This window comes from Muntiacus reevesi, chromosome 8 (genome assembly GCF_963930625.1).
Source record: "Muntiacus reevesi chromosome 8, mMunRee1.1, whole genome shotgun sequence".
NCBI classification, from domain to species: Eukaryota; Metazoa; Chordata; class Mammalia; order Artiodactyla; family Cervidae; genus Muntiacus; species Muntiacus reevesi.
Window position 1 is genome coordinate 28843803 of NC_089256.1, and position 27068 is coordinate 28870870.

Consider the following 27068-nt stretch of genomic DNA (forward strand, 5'->3'; position numbering starts at 1 on the left):
TATTTACTTGGCATGTTCTGGGTGCCAGGAACTAGGCTGAGTAAGCACTTCACAAAGAGACCTCATCAACCCCCAGGAGGAGAGGTCATGAAGGCCGTCTAGGTCACAGAGGTGGGATCTGAGTTTACACCTGCCTGCAGCCGACACCCACGCGCCGCATCTTTACGCAATACGGTAACTCAAGCCACGTCTGTCTGCTGCAAAGCCCTGGATCTTTTCACTCCGTCCGGATCTTTCCCAATTATTAATGAGTGATCTACATGGCAAGACCTACAGGAGGTCAAGGAAGGTGAGACATGAGTAGGGCTCCCAGAGGAGGTGTAAGACTCAATTTCATTTTTGGCCATACTGTGTGACATGTGGGACCTTCGTTCCCTCACCGGGGATGGAACCCAAGTCCCCTGCACTGGAAGTGTGGAGCCTTAACCACTGGACAGCCAGGGAAGCCCCAAGATGCGATCTCTTCTGACTGACAGTAAACACACCATGGATAGGAAGGAGGAGAGAAGACACAGGCCAACAGATTTAAAGCAGACTCCTAGAAGGGATATTTTCACCGTGAACAAGGAGGACAGGCATCTTGATCATTTACTTCTGAATAAACCATTTCAGCAGATGTGCTGATACCGCTGTTCTTTGTGTTAAGAGTATAAAACCCCGCTAGTAGGGCCACAAGAGTAGAACAAAAATCAAACTACCCTGGGATTTAAACAACTTTTAAAGGAAAAGGTCGTTGAACAGAGGACAACTAGAAAGACTGACAGCTTCCTGTATGCTCTATCTACAAATAAGAATGAGAGACGGACACAATATGGCTGAGGAGAATCAGAGTAAATAGGATCGAGCCCTCCACCTACGCTATGAGGAAACCAGCCCCTGCGAGCTGGCAACCTACTGCTGGCTACATTTTAAATCCTTTATGTTGTCAGGCTTTTTACTATTTTTATATTACGGTACCACAACGCAATTCAAACAATAAATGAAAAGTGTCTCTGCACCCATATGATTTGAGAAAGACGGTTGTTAAGGCTCAACAAGAACACCTTCTCTCCCAAGACACACCCCCGGGAATCTTCACGGCAAGTGTGATGAGTCCTGGCGCTGGGAAGGCCACGCCCTGTGGGACCACGGTGGGCACTGCGCCTCTGGGTGGTACCTGCTCTACCGTCCAACTGAGGGGCTGGAAAAAGGCCTGTCCAGAGACTGGATGAGTGCATGGATGAATGCAAATGAGATCAAGAAGTCGTAATCCTAGTGCCTCTCAAGACGTATGCTTCTCAAAAGCAGCAATGACAAATTTGAGTTAAGAACTGGGAATTAGATGACACTGGAGAATTTCTGTTCCTACTGATAGGTGTGAAAATGTTAACTGGCGTTATGTAGAAAGAACGTCCCTATTTTTTGGTGATTTTGAGATGAAGTGTCAAGATTCTGTAACTAGCTTTGAAATGCTTCAGAATATAGATGAAACAAAGGTGGCAAAATTCTAATAAATGTTGAATCTAGGTGATAAGCAAAAAGAGTAACCAGCTCTTATAAATATGAGGTTGAGAGGACATCTCTATGGTTTCAGAAATTTATGAGCTATCTGGGGAGGTGCAGAATTCCATGTTACAGCAGTCTAAGGTTGACCCTCAAAGTGGTAAAATCTGATAACCAAAATAAACTGAGGTCAGGGTGATTATTTACTAAAGACTTAACCACATGCTAACTCTCCTTCTGCATTTGAACTGGTTTCCAACTCATACACAGCTGCACCAGGACCCCAAGTTTTGCATGTTCATCTGATGTCCTTCGAGGCAGTATGTGGAAACGGGTGAGACTTCCAACTTTATTTTAAACAAATGAATCTTTTAGTAAGAATGCTAAACACAAGAAAAGAAAGTGATAAGTAAGAAGTATGACCACAGAAACTGGGTGTTATTCTATTGTCTCTAATGAATGTGTACTTCTGTTAGTAAATGGACAGCATCAAAGAGATGTGTAGGTAAACCAGGTTGATGCTGATTCTGGCAAGAGAAAAAAAAAATTTTTGAAAATGCGATGTCTGAGATATTTTCAGTCTTGCTAAAAAAGTAAAAAAAAAAAATAAAAATGCAGTTTTCATTCACTTTCTTTCATGGTAAAAATATTCTGCACCTTGAAAGCGGGTTAGAGGACTTGGGTCTCTACACCAGCTGTGTGTCTATGCAAGTGGCTCCCTTTGAGTCCAGACACTTTACTGTTCCTTCTTATGAGCGGCCCGAAGCCTTCAGTGTATTTACTGCTGAAACAGGTGCACTGAGAAGAAAGGACTAGAAAAGTTTTTGTACAGAAAGATATTGACTGCAACAGATTACCTCACACTACATGTGTTTCTTTTTGACTGATCTTTCAAGCCATTCATAAAACCCACATGCACACAAACCTTGGGTTAAACTCTCAGGAGTGTGTGGAAGATTTTTAAAGTGTTGCATTTTTAAGCAGGGGAATTGTCTCTACCAGAACTAAATTTTCAGCTAAAACTTAATAAATCAAAAAAATTTCCTAACTGCCAGCCCTCTTGCACACACGTAAGACAAAATGCTTCTGTCTCGTCCGGCGAGGGACCGGCTGCAAGGCTGATATCACAAAAGTACCTTTCTTTCCAGCGAATAAAGGAAAGGCTCTTTTTCTCTCGCTCTGAGTCATGACTCCAAACTGTGCCTGAGACAACAATGGGGACTGTGACAGACATCCTGAACCGGCAGAGGTGGACAGGAAGTCATAAATCCACCTCCCCCCACTCATTTACACGGGCTATTCAATAAAGAATACAAGCCTATGTCAGAGCGGTAGCCTTTGGGTATGAAACAAAGAGATATTTATACGTTCGAAACAGACAAGCCGGTGCGGGCACCAGAAAGAGGTGAGGGCGTATCTATTACCAACAATAAAAGCACCCCCCGATGGTGTCAGCATGGCCTGCACAGAGCCCCAGAGAAACAACGGGATTCCTGAAGAGAAGCTACGGTGTGGGTTCTCCAGGGTCTCCATCAAGGATAATGGTCATATTTCCATATACGCACTATGTTCTGCACAGCAAGATGAGAAATCAGTACACAACATACATGGGAGGGGCTCAGCAATGCCTACGGTGTTAAGTGCTTGGGCCCATTTATTTACGAACTTTCAGTGACACAAAGAGGAAGCCGTTGTGCAGTAGAGAAGTCAGGACACGCACCTGGATGTTGACGAACACACCATGGTATGTCTCGTACAGAACTCTGTTACTCTTCACGTGCAGTGGAAACTCGAAAGGAATTTCTGTTTTGCCGCCAGGAAATTTTCCTGGCTTCACCATTTCGATGGTGCTGTTGATGACCTGGATGGGCTGCAAGGAAATGCACAAGTCGGTCCATCAGCCCGTGCTCCCGGTCACGTGACTGTGTCTAGAAAATCACTTCCTGGGAGACCTGGCGCTGCCCCCCGCCCCGGCCCCGCTCAAGCTGGATTCATTTTTAGGACTGGACGCTGTGGTGTTGGGAACAAGTAGGAAATGCACTGATACATTCTCTCTCTTATCCCCAAGTATCTCAGCTTGACCGTCCCCTAACAACCCCTCTGAGGTGTACCCCCACCTGCAGCGCTGCAAGGAACCTGGGGAGGAGCAGAGCCCCCTCCTCCCCACCCCAACCCCCCGGGCCCCAGCTCCAGGCACCCGGGCAGGCCTCCTTGGCCAGGCCCTGGGAGCCAGACTGTTCTCACACGTGCCTCGACGGCAGGCGCTACACCTTCCTGAGGGAAGGCGCGCTGAGCCTTGGTTTACCACCACACCGAGGAAACCCACAACTCTGGAAGTGAGTCTCTGAAGTGCTGACAGGAGAAAAGAGGAAAGCTACGGGGACACGTGGACAGGCCCTGAAGTCTGCATGCCCTCTAGGAACCTTCTTTCCCCGTAACTCCCTCCTCGGAACTTAAAAAAAAATCTGTCGGAAAAAGGAAACTAAGTCCAGCAGAAAGTTTAACTCCTAGAACACAGAATCTCAAGCAACAGGAAAGAAGGGGTCCACCGGCGTCTTACCTGGACACAGCTGGACTAACAGAACAGTTACAGTAACAGTTTTGCTTTAGGAAGGGGAGAGGGGGGAAGGCCCAGCCACAACCTCCCAGAGCGCTCTGGGCTCTGTAAGGGCTGAAGGTATCCCCCTCAAGTCCCCCTAACCCTGCCTAAAGGGAATAAAAACAAGCAAACTTTCAGTAACAGCATATATTCAGAATCAAAATATCTGCATGTGTTTTTCCATTTGATTAGTGAGCCGCAAAAGCACGCCTGCCACCATTCCTGGCAAAATAACAACAGAGAAGCGAGGACAGCATGTGCAAACCAACCCCGAACATTTGGAAAAGGAACTAAAGACGTGCAAGTCGGGCACTCTTACCTTCACGGAATTATAGAAGGCTTCGAACACCCCCACGCTCTTGGCACTGAGCTGCAGGTTCACGGTTCCTTCCACCGTCAGGGAGAGGCCCTGGTGCTGGACCGAGTCCTTCCCAGATATGACCACCACCCCGGAGAGCATTTCCTGGGGAGGGGAGACAGCCACCCCACACGTTAGCACGGCTCTTTCATCCGCCTGGTTCACCAGCAAAGTCGGCCTCTGGAACCATCTATGTGGTCCAAGACGAAGACGCTCAGTGGGCACGTGTCACAGACAGATGCCCGGATGTCACAGAGGGGAAGGCCCGGCCCTGGGGGGTCTCGGGGGGAGCAATCTCATCCCCCCACCACCTTCCAGACACAGCTTGATTCCCACTGGAGAATCCCAACACAGGTCCGGTTTCAAAAGGGCAAATAGCGGGGCCTGGGGGATGGCAGATTCAGAGCTGCCAGGCACAGGCGTGTGTACGAAGATCCCCTCAGAAGGAACATGACGCCGGGAAGACCCTCTTCTTCACCTTCTTTCTCAGTGACCCTAAGATGACGACACGCTGGCAAAGGCATGAGCAGCTCAGAGGGATGTCCTCTGCCCAGCGAGCCCGGCTGCCACCCCTCAACACCCAGCACCCCCACCCCGCCCCACCATCCTGCTTTGCACGCTGGTGGACAGTCCAGCACAAGAAGGACTCCGCAGCAGACCATCCTTCACTTCTCCGAAGACCCTGAAGTCGGAGAGCACCGACATTAACCCCACTCCTGCCTGTCACCACAGACATGACAGTCTCCACCTGCGATGGGGGTTTGTGTGCAGCAGAGAGCTGAGGACTGTGGTGTTGGAGAAGACTCTGGAGAGTCCCTTGGACTGCAAGGGGATCCAACCAGTGCATCCTAGAGGAGATCAGTCCTGGGTGTTCATTGGAAGGACTGATGCTGAAGCTGAAACTCCAATACACTGATCACCTGATGTGAAGAAATGACTCATTGGAAAAGACCCTGATGCTGGGAGGGATTGGGGGCAGGAGAAGAAGACAGAAGGCAGGGGACGACAGAGGATGAGATGGCTGGATGGCATCGCCGACTCAATGGACATGAGTTTGAGTAAACTCCGGGAGCTGGTGATGGACAGGGAGGCCTGGCGCAAAGAGTCGGACACGACTGAGCGACTGAACTAAATTGAACCGAAGAGAATCCACAGCAAATATAAAACGACTCCTTCCTGAAATGACCTTCAGATTCGGGGCGTGATTGCTGTCACATGGTGATGTGATAGCAGAAAAAGAAAAAAAAATGCAAAAATTAAAAATGGCCCCACAAATCAAAGTATTAAAAAAAAAAAATCTGTCCTACTGGCATTTAAATCTGTTTACCTTTTATTTCCTGTAGTCATTGGGTGAAAAAACATTCACTGAGTTTTCACATTCTGTGAAATTAGGGAGAGGGGGATATTCTATGTATCTTGAAGTGAAGTGAAGTGAAAGTTGCTCAGTCATGTCTAACTCTTTGCAACCCCATGGACTATACAGTCCATGGAATTCTCCAGGCCAGAATACTGCAGTGGGTAGCCTTTCCTTTCTCCTGGGGATCTTCCCAACCCAGTGATTGAACCCAGGTCTCCCACATTGTAGGCGGATTCTTTACCAGATGAGCCACAAGGGAAACCCTCTGTCTCTTAAATATTCTAAGTAGTTTGGTTTTGTTTACTGCTCCCCACCCCAAAGCCCTGAAATCTAAATTAAAACAAAGAGTATCAGCTCCATTTTAAGCAGAATTCAAGAGGTAGAATGCATTTTCTTCTTAAAGTTAAAGAGCACATAAACAAATTTAAGTGAAAACTCTTCTGAAATACTAATTTAACTTTTAAATTTTTAATTAAAATTAGTTCTATTAACTTTTGTACAACAGAATGAAATAAAAACCTTATTTTTCATCATTTAAATCCATGAGTATATTTTTTAAAATATACTTAAGTGTCCCAGAATTGAAATCGGACAAAACAATTTCACAAACTTTATCAATTAAAAAACACATTAGCACTTGGTTCCGCTTCTATTTAATTGTAACATTTTCAGTTAATCTCACGGGAACAGAATCTGAGTTGACCCCTGAATGCCACAGAATAAGCACAACATCAATAGAACGGTTTCCTTCCTTAATCCCTATGGCAGAAGAAGGAAAAAGCGATGAAGTACCTGGGAAATATGCAGAGTAAAAATTTTATGGCTCTCTTGTCATTCTTTGATTTCAACTAAGAAATGACAGTAGAGAGAACACAAATTAAGAAAATGTGTGTGTGCTAGTTGCTCAGTCGTGTCCGACTCCTTGCGACCCCACAGACTGCAGCCCACCAGGCCCCTCCGTCCAAGGGATTCTGGATCAAGAACACTGGAGAGGGGAGCCATGCCCTTCTCCAGGGGATCTTCCTGACCCAGGGACTGAACCCAGATCTCCTGCACTGCAGGTGGGTTCTTTACTGTCTGGGTCACCAGGGAAGCCCACGGTACAGTCACAAAAACTGAACAAATTAGCCTGTAAATGAGGCCAATAGGTCTTTCTTCAGGGAAAAAAATAGCAAAGCAAATAACTAATCGAGAAATAACAAATATCAAAGACACAGCAGTAATTAAAATAATAACAAGAGAACACATTGTTTAACTGCATACAAGTAAATTTGTAAAGTCGATAAAGTGAATTATTTTCTAGGAAAATACAATTTATCCACACTAACTCCTGAAACTCCAACATTTTGGCCACCTGATGTGAAGAGCTGACACATCTGAAAAGACCCTGATGTTGGGAAAGATTGAGGGCAGGAGGAGAAGGGGATGACAGAGGATGAGATGGTTGGATGGCATCACCGACTCAACGGACATGAGTCTGCGTCAACTCTGGGAGTTGGTGATGGACAGGGAGGCCTGGCGTGCTACAGTTCATGGGGTCACAAAGAGTCAGACACGACTGAGCGACTGAACTGAACTCCAAAGGAGATGGGAAAGCTAAACAAATAAGTTAGAAAAATAGGAGAAAGATGCATATGAGTCCCCCATACCCACAAAGCACCAGGCCTGGAGAGCTTCACAGATCATTCCCAAATGTGTAAAGTACAGAAAATGCCAATATTAAACTACTCCAAAACACAGAAAAAGAATTTCTTTTTTAAAAAACTAAGCAAATACAACAGTGACACCAAAGTAAGACAAAATCTATACACACGCTCATACACACAGAAAACTAGATTTTTCTCATAAATACCAACGTATAAGCCCTAATGATATTAGCAATACAATCCAGTATCAATGTAAAGGAATACTACACCATAACTCTGTGGAATGTATGGATAGCTCAACTGTTAAAATTATTAATACAACTCACTACTAATAGCTCTTTGGAGAAAAATCATACAGTCATCTTCACAAATGCTAAAAAGTCACTTGCTAAAACTAACATCCATTCCTGGTAAAATTCCTACTAAAATAAAACCAGAAGGCTATTTCTTTACCCAGAAGCCAGCATCAAACTTAATAGGAAATGAGATACAAATTTAAGCTAGGAGTAAAACAAGGATGACTACTATCACCACTATTAACATACAACATGTGCTGTGCTGAGTCGCTCACTCATGTCTGAGCAATTCATGGAAGCCCAAGAATACTGGATTGGGTAGCCTATCCCTTCTCCAGGGGATCTTCCCAACGAGGAATCGAACCAGGGTCTCCCCCATTGCAGGGAGATTCTTTACCAGCTGAGCTACCCGGGAAGCCCACAACATGTACTACTTAATGCAATAAAAGTAGAGGAAGAAGTATGAGAACTAAAATGGAGGTGAAATTATCACTATTTGTGGATGACATGACTGAACGCCTGAAAGAGCCCAAGAGGTTTACTGCAAACCATCAACATGAAGACTTAAATTAGAGAAACTAGGGAAAACCACCAGACCATTCAGATATGATCTAAATCAAATCCCTTACGATTGTATACTGGAAGTGAGAAATAGATTTAAGGGACTAGATCTGATAGACAGAGTGCTTGATGAACTATGGACAGAGGTTCATGACATTGTATAGGAGGCAGGGATCAAGACCATCCCCAAGGAAAAAAGAATGCAAAAATGCAAAATGGCTGTCCAAGGAAAAGAAAAGATGTGTTAGGCAGATATATCCATTTGAATGCAGAGTTCCAAAGAACAGCAAAGAGAGAAAAGAAAGCCTTCCTCAGTGATCAATGCAAAGAAATAGAGGAAAACAATAGAAGGGGAAAGACTAGAGATCTCTTCAAGAAAATTAGAGATACCAAGGGAACATTTCATGCAAAGATGGGCACAGTAAAGGACAGAAATGGTATGGACAAAACAGAAGCAGAAGATATTGAGAAGAGGTGGCAAGAATACACAGAACTATACAAAATAGATATCCATGATCCAGATAACCACGATGATGTGATCACTCACCTAAAGCCAGACATCCTGGAATGTGAAGTCAAGTGGGCCTTAGGAAGCATCACTACAAACAAATCTAGTGGAGATGATGGAATTCCAGTTGAGCTATTTCAAATCCTAAAAGATGATGCTGTGAAAGTGCTGCACTCAATATGCTAGCAGATATGGAAAACTCAGCAATGGCCACAAACTGGAAAAGGGCAGTTTTCATTCCAATCTCAAAGAAAGGCAATGCCAAAGAATGTTCAAACTGCCACACAATTGTACTCATCTCACACGCTAACAAAGTAATGCTCAAAATTCTCCAAGCCAGGTTTCAACAGTATATGAACTGAGAACTTCCAGATGTTCAAGCTGGATTTAGAAAAGGCAGAGGAACCGAGATCAAATTGCCAACGTCTGTTGGATCATCGAAAAAGCAAGAGAGTTCCAGAAAAACATCTACTTCTGCTTTATAGACTGTTTCAAAGCCTTTGACTGCGTGGGTCCCAACAAACTGTGGAAAATTCGTGAAGAGTTGGGAATACCAGACCACCTGACCTGCATCCTGAGAAATCTGTATTCAGGTCAAGAAGCAACAGTTAGAACTGGACATGGAACAACAGATTGGTTCCAAATTGGGAAAGGAGCATGTCAAAGCTGTATATTGTCACCCTGCTTATTTAACTTCTATGCAGAGTACATCATGAGAAACACTGGGCTGGATGAAGCACAAACTGGAATCAAGATTGCTAGGAGAAATATCAATAACCTCAGATATGCAGATGACACCACCCTTATAGCAGAAAGTGAAGAACTAAAGAGCCTCTTGTTGAAAGTGAAAGAGGAGAGTGAAAAGGTTGGCTTAAAACTCAACATTCAGAAAACTAAGATCATGGCATCAGTCCCATCACTTCATGGCAAATGGATGGGGAAACAATGGAAACAGTGACAGACTTTATCTTTTCGGGCTCCAAAATCACTGGAGATGGTGAATGCAGCCATGAAATTAAGACACTCCTTGTAAGAAAAGTTATGACCAGCCTAGATAGCATACTAAAAAGCAGAGACATTACTTTTCCAACAAAGGTCTGTCTAGTCAAAGCTATGGTTTTTCCAGTGGTCATGTATGGATGTGAGAGTTGGACTATAAAGAAAGCTGAGCACTGAAGAGCTGATGCTTTTGAACTGTGGTGTTGGAGAAGACTCTTAAGAGCCCCTTGGACTGCAAGGAGATCCAACCAGTCCTGAGTTTCTAAAGGAAATCAGTCCTGAATATTCATTGGAAGGACTGATGTTGAAGCTGAAACTCCCAAAACTTTGGCCACCTGATGCAAAGAACTGACTCATTGGAAAAAACCCTGATGCTGGGAAAGATTGAAGGCAGGAGGAGAAGGGGACGACAGAGGATGAGATGGCTGGATGGCATCACCGACTTGATGGACATGAGTTTGAGTAAACTCTGGGAGTTTGTGACAGACAGAGAAGCCTGGTGTGCTGCAGTCCATGGGGTCGCAAAGAGACGGACATGAATGAGTGACTGAACTGAACTGATCAACATGAAGAGCATTTTAGGAAGGAAGATAGTGGGGTAGAAAATTAATATACAAAAATCAACAAGGCAACACGTGCACAACAAAAATCAATGAGAAAACATGTTGGAAAAAATACTTTCTTTTCAAAAGCAAAAAAAAAAAAAAAGGCTTCCCTGGTGGCTCAGTGGTAAAGAATCTGCCTGCCAATGCATGGGTTCAATTCCTGGTCCAGGAAGATCCCATATGCTGCAGAGTAACCAAACCTGTGGGCCACAATATTAAACCTGTGCTCTAGAGCCCAGGAGCTGCAACTGCTGAGTCCTCGAGCCACAATTCCTGAAGCCTGCTGGTCTAGAGCCTATACTCTGCAACAGGGGACATCACCCCAATGACAACCTCACACCGCAACTAGACAGTAGCCCCCTGCTCACTGCAACTAGAGAGAAGCCCAAAGCAACAAAGACCCAGTGTGGCCAAAATAAATACAGAAGTAAAATTATTTTTTTTTAAAGGCAACAGAAAGTTAAAATATGTAAATCAATTTAACAGGAAATGAATAAAACCCTGATAAGATGAAAACTTCACCATATCCAGTTTTTGAAGTTTTATTACTCTTAGTGTGTCTACTTTGAATCTATAAAGGTAACATAATCCAAAGAAAGCAACATCAGAATTTTTTTTCTCTTTTTTCAGAAGGGCATGGCATGGCAGGGCAAGATAGATTAGAAAGCTGATTTTTAAATTCATCTGGAATAATAAATAGGTTCTAAAATGAGGAGGAAAGAGGGGGACTAGCCCTGTGAGATAGTGTAATGCCACAATAACTTACAAAGTGTGGTGCAGGGCATATGTGGGCTGAAAGAGCAATGGGACAAGAGGGAAACCCCAGAAAGAGACCCAGATTACAGAGGAATTTAATAGACGGTAACGGAAGCACTTTAAATCCAGAGGGATTTATTCACTAAGTAACACTGGAAAACTAGCCAGAGATCTAGGATAAAAAGCAGCCGCCAGAAAACTGGCAAAATAAAAGAGAAAACACTAAGTTGGATTCATACTGAAAACCTTTGTACTCAAGAAGTTCTAAATACAAACACCTGAATAACCAAAAGTTTAGAAGAAACCAGAGGATGATTTTTATCACATCAAAGTGGGGGAAAAAAAAAAGTGGGACACACCTTTCTAAGAATGATTCAAAACTCTGAATAATAAATATGACTGCCGAACCAAAAATAGTTGGTTACATAAAAGTGATTATGAGCAACATTGCTTACATAAATGATTAGGGAAATAATGCAACTTAATAGGCAAAAAGCTAATTTCTCTATTTTAAGAAATAAAAGAACAAACCACCTTGGGCTTCCCTGGTGGCTCAGTGGCAAAGAAAGAAACCGCCAGCCAATGTAGGAGACACAGGTTCGATCCCTGGTCTGGGAAGATCCCACACGCTGCAAAGGAAGTAAGCCCAAGCGCCACAGCTATTGAGCATGCGCTCGGAGCCCAGGAGCTGGCACGGCTGAGTCCACACGCTGCAACCACGGAAACGGGAGAGCCCGAGAGGCCTCGCTCCCCTGGGGAACCCACTGCAAGGAGAAGCCCACGCACGCAACTCGAGGGTAGCCCTGCGGCAAGAAGACCCAGCACAGCCAAAACAAATAAACAAAATCCTACAACCCAAAACCACCTGCGTAGTCTCACAGAAAAGTATTCCATTCTAAATATCATGAATATAGTTCATAAGAAACGCAAATTGCTTGTAAGCCCATGAAAAAAATGCCCAATGTCAAAAGTAACATTTTGAGAAGAGATAATCAAAGCTACCCTAAGTACCATTTCCCCCCATCAGATTAGCAAAGATAAAAACGGAGGTCATATTGTGGCGGGGAAGGGTGCAACAGGGAGGGAGGAGCTGAGAGGCCACTAGACCAGCCGCTGGCCAATTCCAGAAACATTCTGTACACAGTGGGCGTAGCAACTGCACTTTCAGGAGCTTTCTTCAGATATATTTGCCCAGTGAAATGACTGAAGAGTAGTTACTGCAACATTGTAATAAAAAGAATGTAAACAACCTAAATTCCAACAACAGGAAAACAGTGGGTTGATTTTTTTTTTCTTTCCCTTTAATGATATCTTGGGAGATCATTCACATTAGTACATGTATGCTCTTCAAGGTTACATATTGCACCACGGGTTCGATCTCCGGGTCAGGAAGATCCCCTGGAGAAGGAAATGGCAACCCACTCCAGTATTCCTGCCTGGAGAATCCCATGGACAGAGGAGCCTGGTGGGCTGCAGCCCATGGGGTCACAAAGAGTCAGATACGACTTAGCGACTACACCACCACCACTTCAGAAAGGCACTTTCTCCCTGCCAGACCACCTGTCTCTTTAAATTAAGAGAAAGGTCATGGGTCATGGTTTTCGGGCTTCCCTTGTGGCCAAGCTCCAAAATCACTGCAGATGGTGACTGCAGCCATGAAATGAAGACGCTTGCTCCTTGCAAGAAAAGCTGTGACCAACTTAGACAGCATATTAAAAAGCAAAGACATTACTTTGTCGACAAAGGTCCGTCTAGTCAAAGCTATGGTTTTTCCAGTGGTCATGTACGGATATGAGAGCTGGACTATAAAGAAAGCTGACTATAAAGAAAGCTGCGCACCAAAGAATTGATGCTTTTGAACTGTGGTGTTGGAGAAGACTCTTGAGAGTCCCTTGGACTGCAAGTAGATCCAACCAGTCCATCCTAAAGGAGATTAGTCCTGGGTGTTCATTGAAAGGACTGATTCTGAAGCTGAAACTCCAATACTTTGGCCATCTAATGCAAAGACCTGACTCACTGGAAAAGACCCTCATGCTGGGAAAGATTGAAGGCAGGAGGAGAAGGGGACAACAGAGGATGAGATGGTTGGATGGCATCACCGACTCAATGGACATGAGTTTGAGCAAGCTCTAGGAGTTGGTGATGAACAGGGAAGTCTGGTGTGCTGTAGTCCATGAGGTTGCAAAGAGTTGGACACAACTGAGCGACTTAACTGTGACTAAGTTGGTAAAGAATCCGCCTGCAATGTGGGAGACCTGGGTTGATCCCTGGGTTGCGAAGATCCCCTGGAGTATAGAAATGCTACCCACTGCAGTATTCTGGCCTGGAGAACTCCATGAGTCCATGGGGTCGCAAGGAGTCGGACACGACTGAGCAACTTTCACTTTCACATTGCACCACTGTGAAAAGGGGGTAGGAAAAGAACCTTTATATGCATTTACTTGTCTACGCCTAAAATACCTTTGACCGAAATCACTAAACATCAAAAGGCTTTAATTGCCCCATAGAAGAGGATCTTGATGGACAGTGGAGGGCACAGACATTTCTTTTGGAACTCATGGAAGCGGGTTCAATCTCTGGTTGGGGAAGACCCCAGATGCAGCAGAGAAACTAAGGTTGAGTGCTGCGACTACCTGAAGCCCGCACCCTAGAGCCGGCGCTGGGCAACAAGAGAAGCCACTGCAATGAGAAGCCTGTGCACCTCAGTGAAGCGGAGTCCCCCTCGCTGCAACTTGAGAAAGCCCGCGCGCAGCAACACACACCCAGCACAGACAGAAATAAATAAGGCAAAGCCCCTGTTCTCAGGGGTCATATATTTCAGTACTGCATTCTGATGGTGTAGTAATAAGGGTGGGGAGAAAAGCAGGTTTCTTCTTAGTTCAGTAGGGTATAAATACAGGTCTCCATACTTAGGAAAATGGGGTGACAAAAATCACAGCTATTGTCTAATGAGGCCATCTCTGAAATTTCTAGTTGTGAAATTTTCTTGAGAATCTGGAAAAGAAACCCGAGTCCCTGAATAAAAGTTTAGAAGAAAGGGGCAAAATGAGATTGCCAATACCAGTTAAAAAAAGGAAAAATCAGTTAAGGGTAAGTAAATAACGAGGTCCTAAGCACAGGAATATTAAAATCGAATCATGGTGTATGCTGTGGCTTCAGGGGCCACATACTGCATACTCGCAAAATTATGAGTTAGTAGAGATGACTGGCTTTCAGATGTCAACAACACAAAAACTCAGAGAAACTCTATAGCGTTGACACTTCGCTTGGAACTACTGGCTTAAGTGAATCTAAAGACTCCAGACTATATAACCCAAGAGGTTCAGGAGAACTCTGACCGCAGAGGCGTCTGAGAGATGGCCTGATTACAGGGCAAAGTAATGACTGTGGAATACAGGCAGCTGGCCACAGGCAACGCTCTGAGCAGCCAGCGCTCACTTCTGTAATGAACAACAGTCACCAAACTGAATCTCAGTCCAAGGGGAACGCATGCATGAGTGAGGACAGTATACCATCCAAACCCACGCAGCAGGCAGACTCCAGGACCAGAGGCGGAGGGGTGCGCCCACGGCCCAAGGACTGTTGAGGACAAGGTGGGTGCCTGGTGCCCAGGAGGAGGGGCCGTCCCCGCCCCCGCCCCGCTTCAGGCGGGCCCTGCCGCTCCTGGGACCACCGGCCATCCTGAGAGCGTGGCGCGTCAGTCCTGGGAACTGCGCAGGAGCAGTGAAGGGGCGCGGAGAACGTTCCTTCCCATCTGCTAGTCCCTGTTACTTGTTTCTCAGCAAGTTAAAACAACTTTTTTAAATGTGTGAAACAAACTTTTGAAATACACGAAACAAAAAATTTTTTTTTTATTTTAAGAAGGTTGTCCCCCCCCTCCCCGATTATTATTGAAGGAGGGAATTTCTATCCATAGACACCTTACCTTCCCACTGATGGGATTTCTGCTACTTTCCAAAAGGGGATGGTTTGCGTTTTAGAGTTAACAGCCTTTCTTCTTATGAAACAAAAGGCAGCCCAGTTTCTGGTAGGTATCAGGCCTGCTGTGCAACTGCTCAGTCATGTCCAACTCTCTGTGACCCCGACCCCATGAACTGTAGCCCACCAGGCTCCTCTGTCCATGGGATGCTCCAGGCAAGAATACTGGAGTGGGTTACCATTTCCTTCTCCAGGGGATCTTCCTGACCCGGAGATCGAACCCGGGTCTCCTGCATAGCAGGCAGGTTCTTTAGCGTCTGAGCCACCTGTGTCCTTCATGTGGCTGCGGTCTGGCACTGAACCCATGAGCATGGGTAGGAACACCACGGGGGGACAGGGAGGTGAGGATGAGTGGAGCCCAGCCGTCACCAGAAAGCGCGAACGCCAAGGTCACCAAAAGAACCTGCCCGACAGCTGTGAGGACAGCTGGGTAACCCTCCTAGTTCCTCGGGAGAGAGCCCTTTCTGAGCTCAGAAACCCCTTCTGAGCATCAGTCAGAAGAGATAAATCAGGTACAGGTTCCCATCAAGAGTTAAAGGCTACAGACAACCTCCCATTGCCCTTCCCTGGGTACGTTTAAACACCAGGGAGAACAGTGAGGTGGACAGAGTCCGCCAGCTTCTGCTGGGTCTCCTGGCCCAAGAACCTCAGGTCAGCAGGATTCAAGAGGGAAACTGGCAGATTAACCAAGGTTGGTCAGTCCACAGTTAACCGTGGCAATCGTGGATGGTGGGCCAATAATCTGTATGGTGTAGGGGGCTACCTTCTTTTTGTTGTATTTTTACTTTAATCCTCCAGTAAATAAAAGCAAAGTGTTTTAAGCCTGGGTGCACTGCACTGCATTAAAAAAGTTAATAGGGCCTACAGGTTTGGGGACGGAACAAAATAAAATGAGTTGATATGAAAAAAACTTCAACCTCGTTGGCTTTGGCTGGTCATTACATCCTACAACTAGTACTTTTCACAGTGAACCAGTGGGCCCCTGCTGTGCGGACTGCTTCAGCAGCCACTCTGGGAACTGAGGAAGTGTCAGGGAGGGCAGAGTGGGAAGCCCACTTCAAATGAAAAAGCTCTGCTATTATCTGCTTATAAAAGGAACTATTTTCATGGGTATTAGATTTATTAAAACTGATGTATTAGAATGCTAATTTGATAATATTTCATTTAATAAAAGTCTAATTGCTTAGAACTGGGAGGAGGGGGGTGGACTCTTTATCCTAAACTATGCTCATTTTCTTGAGCTGTTCATGAGAAAACATTCACTGTAGTTTGTGGGATGAAGGGTAAAATATAATTTCCATCACTTTGAGAAAAGCACTGTTTCTCTGAGCCTGAATTTTCTCCAGCCTATGAATGAAGAGTAGACTGTCTGTTCCATATAGACAATAAAAAAACAAAGACAATATTTAAAAAAAATTTTTTATTGAAATGTAGTAAGTTCCAATGTTGTGTTAGTTTCAGATGTAAAGTGATTCGGCTATATATTTATATTCTTTTCTTACATTCTCTTCCATTATAGGTTATTACAAGTTAACTGAGTGTAGTTACCTGCCCTATACAGTAGGTCCTTGTTAGTTATTAATATCTATTATATATATATTAGTATGTATATTTCCATCCCAAACTCCTAATTTATCCCTCTGCATAAACTTTAACAGCCATAAGTTTGTTTTCTGTGAGTCTGTTTTGTAAATAAGTTCACTTGTATCATTTTTCTAGATTCCACATATAAGTGGTATCACATGATATCTGTCTCTGACTGACTTCCTTCACTCAGATGACAGTCTTCAGGTCCATCCATGTTACTGCAAATGGCATTCTTTCATCCTTTTTTATGCCTGAGTAGTATTCCATAGTTCTATATCCACCACGGTTGATGAACATTCAGGTTGCTTCCATGTCTTAGTTACTGAGAAGAGCGCTGCAAGGAACATTGAGAGGCCATGTATCTTTTCGAATTGTTTTTCTCTGGATATACAGTCGGGAATGGGACTGCTAGATCATCGAATAGCTCTATTTTTAGTTTTTTGAGGAACCTCCGTGATGCTCTCCATAGTGGCTGCACCAATTTACATTCCCACCCATGGTGTAGGAAGCTTCCCTTCTCTCCACACCCTCTCCAGGTGTGCTCTTTGTAGACTTCTTGAGGATGGCCATTCCGGTTGGTGTGAGGAGGAATCTCATTATAGTTTTGATTCACATTTTTCTAATAATGAGCGATGCTGACCATCTTTTCACGTGCCTTTTGACCCTCTGTATGTCGTCTTAGGAGAAATGTCTATTTAGATCTTCTGCCCATTTCCTGGTTGGGTTGTTTGTTGATAATGAACTGTATGAGATGTTTGTATATTTTGGAGATTAATCCCTTGTGATTCGCATCATTTGCAAAGATTTTCTCCCATTCTGTAGGGTTTTTTTTTTTTTTTTTTTTGCAAATGGTTTTCTTTGCTGTGCAAAAGCTTTTAAGTTTAATTATGTCCTATTTGTTTATTTTTGTTTTTATTTCCATTATTCCAGGAGATAAATCCAAAAAGATATTGTTGACATTTATGTCAAAGAGCATTCTGCCTGTTTTCCTCTAGCTTTATAATATCCAGTCTTACATTGAGGTATTTAATCCATTTTGAGTTTCTTTTTGTGTATCACATTAGAGAATGTCCTAATTTCATTCTTTTGCATGTAGCAGTCCAGTTTTCCCAGCACCATTTATCAGAGAGACTGTGTTTTCTCCATTGTATATTCTTGCCTCCTCTGTCATAGATTAATTGACCATATGTTCGTGGGTTTATTTCTCGGCATTCTATCCTGTCCATTGATCTGTATTTCTGTTTCTGGGCCAGTACCACACTGTTCCAGAGCTTTGTAGTATAATCTGAAGTAAGGGAACTTGATCACTAGTACTCAGACCCGGACAGAATTTGCTGTAACAAGCACCAAACGGGCAACTAATGAGCACTCTCTCTGTGGTCCAGGGTTCAAATAGCCTTGGGTAACTCTGAAAATACGTCTCATGCATTATGTAAGGGTTGGGATATGATTGAGAAGACAAGCCTTTTCGGGAGCATCAGATAATTAGTGAGAAAAAAGACTCACTTAAGGTTTGGATAACTCCCACAAAATTATCCTGAGATTCCTCCTAGGTCAAAGTCCTACCCTAAGGATCTGCACGAGCATTCACTAAAACTGACCACTCATGTATCAAGAATTCAGTAGAAAAAAGCAGAACAGTGAGGCTTCCTTTTTTCACAACATCCTAGCTTTGCAATTTTTTTTCAAAATAATGAATTGGCATATAAAGGATTTTTCCTTTTTAATGTTTTTTTTTTTAAACAAGAAATTACATGAGATGTTCTTGCAGTAACAGTAATCAGCCCGCTGTGCACAAATTCCTCATCACCACAACCTGGCTATGCTGGACGGTAAATCTCCCATTGATGTTTTTCACAACCATAATATTGAACAGTGTCATTGTCATGAGTATATGGGCCAGGATTTCAGAATGTAAAACATTTCAAATTTATAAAAACAAATGAACCATATTTACATTACAAAAATATTTACTGCAGGGTTCTTTGAATCAATAAGCTCCTCTAGTACACTGAAAATACAGTGCAATGTACAATGCATTTGAGTCAAACTTTTGGTTCAAGAACACACCTACCGCACGGAGCAAAGAAATACACGGGGATGCCAAAGTCACGCCCAGTTTGCAGCACCCAAAATGCTATCATCTCTATTCGCTCTCCTGGGTTGCCAGTACCCTCTTCCTCCAAGTCCAGTATGGGAAAATATCCAGCAATCACTACAGCAACTGACAAGCACATACCATGCCATTTGTGAGGTGTAGGAACAATGTAATTTACATCAGCGACTGTGAAGTCATAGAAAAGCGTAGTGTTATCACCACCTACCATTTGACCCCTCCCTCATAGCTCAGCTGGTAAAGAATCTGTCTGCAATGCAGGAGGCGTGGGTTCAATTCCTGGGTTGGGAAGATCCCCTGGAGAAGGGAAAGGCTACCCACTCCAGTATTCTGGCCTGGAGAATTCCATTATAGTCTACGGGGTTGCAAAGAGTCGGATATAACTGAGCAACTTTCACTTCACTTCACTTGGGTCTGAACCTATAGTAAATATCTTGAAACATTATCTCATGTAATTCTCATGACAAAGTCTCTGAGCAGGCTCAGACTCATCCTCCAGATGAGAATTAAGACCTGGAGAAGTTGCACTTAGAAAAAAAAAAAGCCTGCTTTTTTCAAAAGGGCTACCATTTAGTAAGCCAAATAGCTGATTTATGAAGTTAAAATAAAAAAAACAAACAAACAATAAACATGAGAGTGAGTGAAGTTGCTCAGTCATCTCCAACTCTTTGCGACCCCATGACTGTAGCCCGCCAGGCTCCTCCATCCATGGGATTCTCCAGGCAAGAATACTGGAACAGGTTGCCATTTCCTTCTCCAGAAGATCTTCCCAACCCAGGGATCTAACCCCAGTCTCCTGCATTGGAGGCAGACGCTTTACCGTCTGAGCCACCAGGGAAGTCTAAACATTAGAAGAGGGGAATAAACCCAAGGAAAAGAAAACATATACTCCGGAAAGTTAAGATAGCAAAGTGTCTTTAAAAAGTCACTGACAAATGAGATGAGGGTGAACAGCTGTAAAAGGTGGGGAAATAAGAATAAGAGAAGCCAGTCTGTGGACTTGGATGGCTTTGCCAGTGTCTCCCAGGTCCTGCTCTCTTTGCTTCTATTGTCTGTTCCTTCTGCTGGAAACAAATAGGACTGGGACTGGGGGGTGGGGGTGGGGTGGAGCAGAGACAGACCCCGGCCCAGCACTTAGCTTTCAACACTAGGTTGGAGCATCACCATCTCAATGAAGCTCCAGAAGGGCCCTGCCCACCCCCTCCACAACTACATCTCACTCTGTGCTCCCTCACCACAGAGACGCACCCACTGGGGCACAAGTGAGGGTATGTTTTACGATTTTCTAAATAACATTTCCTTTTCTCTAGCTTGCTTTATTGTAAGCATACAGTATATAATACCCACAACACACAAAACATGCGTTAACTGTGTATGTTACTGGTAAGGCTTCTGGTCAACAGCAGTTTATTGGTGGTTAAGTCTGGGGGGAGTCAAGAGTTATATGCAGATTTTCTATTGCAGAGGGGAGTGGTCAGCAGCTTTACCCCTCGCTTTGTTCAAGGGTCAATTGTACACTGCAACCTCTATTAGAAGAAGCAACACTGGCTTTTCTTTCACACTTGCCATATGAGGTCTCCTTTTATAAAGCACTTACTGTAACACACATTTAAGTGTAAAAGTGACCGAAGACTGGGAAGTCATACACCAACAGGTGCAGAACCTGTCCCTAACCCTCGCACGAAGGGTTGTGCACAGGAGGGGCGGGGCTGGCACCACCTTCCACCCAGCGCCCCCCCAGGAGAGGTCCTGGCTGCCTTAGACTTTCGGGTGGGTCAGAGGGATGATTCCAGTTCTTCATCTTTTTCAAATGTACTTTTCATCACTTGTTTTCATTCCTTTGCCAACAAAGGCCCGTCTAGACAAGGCTATGCTTTTTCCAACGGTCATGTATGGATGTGAGAGTTGGACTTTAAAGAAAGCTGAGTGCTGAAGAGTTGATGCTTTTGAGCTGTGGTGTTGGAGAAGATTCTTGAGAGTCCCTTGGACAGTGAGGAGATCCAAGCAATCAATCCTAAAGGAAATCAGTCCTGAATACTCATTGGAAGGACTGATGCTAAAGCTGAAACTCCAATACTTTGGCTACCTGATACGAAGAACTGAGTCCTTGGAAAAGACCCTGATGCTGAAATAGAAGGCAAGTGGAGAAGAGGATGACAGAGGATAAGATGGTTGGATGACATCACCGATGCCATGGGCATGAGTTTGAGTAAGCTCCGGGAGTTGGTGATGGACAGGGAAGCCTGGTGTGCTGCAGTCTGTGGGGTCGCAAAGAGTCGGACAGGACTGGGCGACTGAACCAAACTTTTATTACTTCTACCATACTTTTAAACACAGAAAACATCTCAGTTGCTGTAACATCTTGGAATAAAATGTGCTACCTTTTGAATGAAAATAATAAGTATTAAAACTAAATGTACATATTGTCTGTCACTGCCTCCCCCCCCCTTTTTTTTGATTCATTTATTTTTTCACCTTTTGGCTTCACTATACAGCATTCGGGATCTTAGTTCCCTGACCAGGGACTGAACCCTCAGACACCTGCAGTGGAAGCATAGACTCTTAACGGCTGGACCACCAGGAAAGTCTTCCCAATTCTTACTTTTGGTATTTTCCAAGCTACAGAAAAGTTATGAGAATACAAAGTACCGAGAAAAATGAAACCCTCACACACTAACGGTAAGAACGTAAAACTGTGCAGGTGCTTCAGAAGACTATTTGGAAGGCCCTCAAATACCTAATATAAAGTTAGTGTTGTTGAGTCACTAAGTCATGCCCAACCCCATGAACTGTAGCCCGCCAGGCTCCTCTGTCCATGGGATTTTCCAGGCTGGAAGACGGGAGTGGGTTGTCATTTCCTTCCCCAGGGATCTTCCTGACCCAGGGATTGAACCCGCATCTCTTGCACTGATGGCTGGGTTCTTTACCACTGAGCCAAAGTTAGCATATTACCCAGCAAATCCACTCCGAGGTATATATCCAAGAAAAATGGAACATATGTTCACACAAAAACCTGTATTAGATTAACGCTGTTCATGCATTAATCATAATAGTCAAAAAATGAAAACCACCCAAATGTCCATCAACAGATGAATGGATAAATAAAATGTGACGTATCCACACAACAGAATACTACTGAGCCATGAAAACAAATGAGGAACTGATAAGGGCTACAACAGCATAACGTATTCAAAGTTCACGCGTAAGTGAAAGAAGTCCGTCACAAAAGACCACAGATTGTACAATCCTATATACCTGACCATGTCCTAATTGGGCAAATCCACTGAGACAGAAAACAGATCTGTGATTGCCTGAATCTAAGAGGGAGAGCGAATGAGGAATGAAGGATTCTGGGTGCGGTGTTTCTTCTGGGGAGGGGGTGATAAAAATGTTCTAAGATTAGATGGGTGTGACAGTTGCACAACTCTGAATATACTAAAACCATTGAATTATACACTCGAAAAGAGTGAATTTTATGGTATTAGTTCTCAATAAAGCTTTTTTTAAAAAGGCATTAAATTAGACCCATAAGACTTTCAAGCAGAGTCAGCAACTGTTAATATGTTGGCGCTGTTGCTTTCTTTCTCCCCACATGCACACACACAAGTTATGACCAGGCCATTTAAAATTTAGTTATTATTACACTTCACTCCTAAATACTTCAGCATGTAGAGCATTCACCCACATAACCGAAATATGAACATCAGACTGGGGGAATTTAAAGCTCTTATTTAACATATACCCCATATTCAAATTTATCAAAAATTAGCTATCACATTTGGTTGTTATATCCCTGTCATCTCTTCAATCTTAAAAAAAAGTTGTCCTGTCTTTTTAATGACACTGACATATTTGAAGAATCCAGGCCAATAAATGCACAGAATGTTCCTCAGTTTTGAATACGCCTGTTTCCCTATGAACCGAGTAAAGTGACACAGCTTGGGCAGGAACACCACAGAGCTGAGCTGTGTCTTCCGTGCTTCCTACCAGAATCCTCTATTACAGTCCGATAATGTGTCAATTATGGCGGTATGGTGGTATCACCGCTGGTCTCGGTTAGGACAGGGACTGTAAGATTCCTGCACTATAAACGTAGCTTTTCCCCTTTGTAATTAATAATCTAGAGATGACCAAATTATCTTGCATCTGTGTAAACGTGAGGTTTCCTTAATGGTCTTGCCCCCAAAGAATTTAAGCATCCCTTTTGAGCCCTCGCTGCATTCACCTGACCAGCCACTCCTCTCAGTTTTATTCCACACTCTCTCAGAGGTGGCTGCGATTTCAACCCTGGCTGCACAGGGGCCAGAATCACACGGGTCTGTGATTACACTGACTGAGACTCCGGTCAGTGTAAATTGCCAGGGCGATGGATTCTGATTTAGTTACAGTAAGGGCTGAGATTGCCCGACTTAGAGGGAGAAAAACCTTGCATTTTCCTTTGGCAAACATGCAAACTGGCGCCCGAGGAGATAAAGTGGCCAGTGGCACAAAACTTGTTCATGGCATCGTTAAGATTTTTTTTTTTAATTCGCATTTTAACATGCAATTCCTTCGGTCCCCAAAATCAGAGAAACGAGAAACTTTTGTATGGCCTACGGTGTATTTCTGCTTCCATGGTTACATCTGCCTTTCTGGCCCTAGACCTTTGCATTCCTCTTACTAGCGAGGAACCGAGCGTCTGCTGGTCGAGCTCCTCCGACCGCAGTGCTAAGTCACCGCTCAAGCCCCCAGCCGGGCTGGATGTCCAAGGGGCCAGACGGTTAAGCGCTGCAGTCCAGGCGCCCTACACGCCCCCCAGCCGCGGCGGCGACCCCGGCGGACGCCGTTGCAGAGCAGTCAGCCGTGCAGGCGAGACGCACCTGGCGGGGGACGCACCTGGCGGGGGATGCACCTGGCTGCTCCCACCTGACCCGGACGCACCCGCCCAGGAAAACTCAGAAGTGTGCCAGACCCGGGGAGACCACAGAACCTGCAGGCCCGCCCACCCCCCAACTTACCCCAGCGTGATAAACCTTGTTCGCTCTTTTAATCTTAATGTCCAGGGTGGTCCCCATCGCGAATACTCCGCCTGGCGCACCACTTCCTGCCGCGCGTGACCGAACGGCGAGGAGGGCTCGCCCCGCCCCTCCTCCCGGGGCCCCACCCCTTTCTTCTCCCCGCCCGCAGCTGCGTCACGTGACCCCCACTCCCGCGGTCTGTACGACTTCCCCCCTCCCCCCATCCTTCTTCCTTCCGGCGCAGGGGCGGGCCTTAGCGCGGGTCGAGGACTGTCACTCTTGGCCCGGCCTCCCCCGGGCGAGAGGGGCGGGATCGAGGAAACCCCACCCCTTCCGTAAGACCAGTCTTGAGGCCGGAAATACCTCTTCTTCTCGCCCGTTGACCAGGGGGAGGAGGTAAACTCGGCTCTCCCGGCGTGCCCCGCGGGAGGGGGCGGGGCCGGAGGCGCGCCGAGGGCGCAGCCCGTACCCGCAGGCTGAGGCTCCCGTCAGGCTGTGCGGCGCGAAGCGGAGCTATGCTACCGCGTTGCCTTTAAGGAGGTGATAATGGAGACTGCCTTCTCTTCTAATCCTTTCCTCTAGTTGCCTCTAGTTCCCCCCACCCCCCGCTTTCTTCCGGCGGCGCTGAGGACACAGGCCTTGTGTCCATCCTCGACGAGGCGGTCCTCCTTGCCCTTTCCACAGCCCCGCGCTCCCAGCCTGCAAAGCGCTGATTGGCGGGCTTCCACCCCGCCGGCGGCCACCGAGGTCTTCAGGGAGCGCTGGCGGCCCGGCCCCGCCCCGCCGGGCCGCGGGGGCTTGTGGGTACTCCAGCGACGCGCGCCCTGGACGAGGCGTTGAATATTCATATTAGTGCGCAGAGTATGACGAGGCGCGGCTCGCAGGCCGCGCGTCTCGGCGGTGCGTGGAAATGTATAACCTCGAAGCTGAGAGGGACCTGCCTAATTTTTTCATTCTCAGCGAGCCCCCTCACCTGGACACAAGAAACGTATGACTTTCCGGAAGGACTGCCTCCAGGCAGAACAGCCGACTACGTTTATTGACATAAAATTCCAAGGTTTTAAACAGGGGGCTTTCTAATAAGACAGGCATATTTTTAACTGTTTTGGTCCCTGACTTAATACAGCGAAGGAGTGCTTTTGATTTTTAAGATTCTTCGATTCCGATTTTCTTTTTTTCTTAAAAGTACGTTACTTTCAGGATCATGTGAGAATTTTCCTGTAAAACGGTTTCCTGACTCTCACGAGTACTTAACTTATGAGACTGTAAGGTGTTTTCTAGGACAACCGTGACGGTGCTATAGCTACAGTTGCTTTTGAAGGTTGATAACAGGTATTTCCCAATATTCAGATCTCAGTTTCCAGCTCCTCTCTGCCCCCCAGGGCTTCCGTTGCGGTCTGGGGTAACTTCCCCGGCAGCTCAAACTCAGCAATTCTAAAAACAATTCATTAGGGACTTAGTAATCACTGTCTAGTCTATTTGCAATTCAAGAAGTGGGACCTTCTCTGCCAGTCTCACCCAGCATTTCCAAATGGTAAAGTGTTAATCCCAGTAGACAGTACAGGAAAACAAACAAAAGATACACATTCTAGACTTGTTTGCTTCAGCAAACCTGCTTTATAGTTGTTGCGCAACCCAACATTTCTGGTTCACAGAAGACAAGTGTACTGTGTTTCACTCGTCTGTGTGGGTTGTACACAATCTTCTCCCAACCCTGCTGCACTGCGAAGTGCTCTAGCTCCAGCAGTTATCAGTATAATCAGTTTGTTGAACTGCTCTCAATGTGATGGCTTCCGAAAAGAACAGTCCATTTTTTTTCCTCCAGTCACTGCTCTTTTGAACCTCTTCTATCCCTTAAGCACCCCTTGGGTGACACCGTGACCTTCTGGTCGGTTTCAGTTACTGAACATCAGACCCTGTCAAAGTGCCAATCTCCCGGCTTGAGTGGGACCTTAGATTCTGAGGGTATAAAGGTACAAGTCATGGTTCTGACTCTCAGACACTTCCTTAGCATCTCTTCAAAGCCTGGCTTTTCTGTTGAGGCAAATATCTAATCTTCCACTGCTAGAGTTATTTTTTAGTGGATCCCTGCTTCTCTGAATAACTGGCCCTTTGGATAACACATATGGGAAGGCCTGAAGGGCCTTGTCCTCTCTGTATGATTTCATGGAAGATCTACTTCCAGCTTGATCTTGACCATCACCCCACTGCCAACTCCCAGCAGGATACCAGTCTTCTGGGTGAGGGTCCAGCAAGGCAGCCAGAGACCATTTATCTGCCACTGAGTCCCCCTGACTCTTGAGAAACACACATCCTTGCCACACAAAAGGACCAGACTGGAAGCTGCCCCGCGGTCTCTGGTTTCCACCCTGCCATCTCCCTTCAATCGTCTTCCTGCCTTTTGAAATACAGACAAATTAATCAGCAAGAATGCTGCCTAGACAGGTTTGCAAGTAGGGAGTGGAACACCCGCCTCTCCTGCCAGGAGCCCCTACTGGTATCAAGGAGAGGTTATCTTACAGCCTCCCCCATTACATCTCTTCCCACCAGAGACTCTGTGTGCTCCACAAGGACAGCCACCTCCTTTGATTCCTTCCCCTGCCTTCCTATATAAACTACAGAGAGGATTGAGAAAGTGTTTCATGGAAGCTGGGCCAGATCTGAAGCTTTTATTAATCCCTGGGGAACGTGCCTGTCTCCGATTGTGGCATCTTTTGTTAGAAGATGGGCTAAGGTGTTGTTTTCAGCCGTGACTTTAGTGCCTCTCTGGGACTAGAGGAGAGGGCTCACTGAACATCTTTTAGTGGATGCTGTGATGCTCTGTTCAGACCCTTCTTTCAGGACTGAAGGACATGTTCCCTGACTTGGAGTATTGCTTTCAGCATCTCTCATTTAAGTCACTCTTCAATACTTACTGTCAGTTGGAGAAAACTGCTTTTCCCAAAGTTGTGGTCCCTTGGATGGTGGCGGGGACAGCCCATATGTAAAGACTAGTCAATTTAGGGTATAAAGACCTCTTTCCCTCACCCCAGTTTGGGACAATTGCAGCTCCAAAGCTCCCTATATTAATATCTACTGTACATAACAAATTACCGCAACAGTTAGTAGTTTAAATTGGGTCGTGAACTTAGGAGCAGCTTCATTGGATTTTTCTGGCTTAAGGTCTCAGGTAGTAGAAGTCGTGATGTCAGGGCCACAGTCATCCGAAGACTTGACTAAAGCT

The 27068-nt window shown here is 45.2% G+C and overlaps 1 protein-coding gene across 1 annotated transcript in view; it reads right to left on the bottom strand.

The window, feature by feature from the left end:
- VPS26C (VPS26 endosomal protein sorting factor C) overlaps positions 1 to 23966 on the bottom strand; it is a 34347-nt gene extending 10381 nt beyond the window's left edge. The window contains exons 1-3 of the mRNA XM_065943119.1: positions 23846 to 23966; positions 4401 to 4544; positions 3203 to 3352 (exon numbers count right to left, since the gene is read on the bottom strand). Of these exons, the coding sequence (XP_065799191.1) occupies positions 3203 to 3352; positions 4401 to 4544; positions 23846 to 23902 (351 nt within the window). The 5' untranslated portion in view covers positions 23903 to 23966. The remainder of the gene's footprint in view (positions 1 to 3202; positions 3353 to 4400; positions 4545 to 23845) is intronic.
- Between the last annotated feature and the right edge of the window lie 3102 nt (positions 23967 to 27068).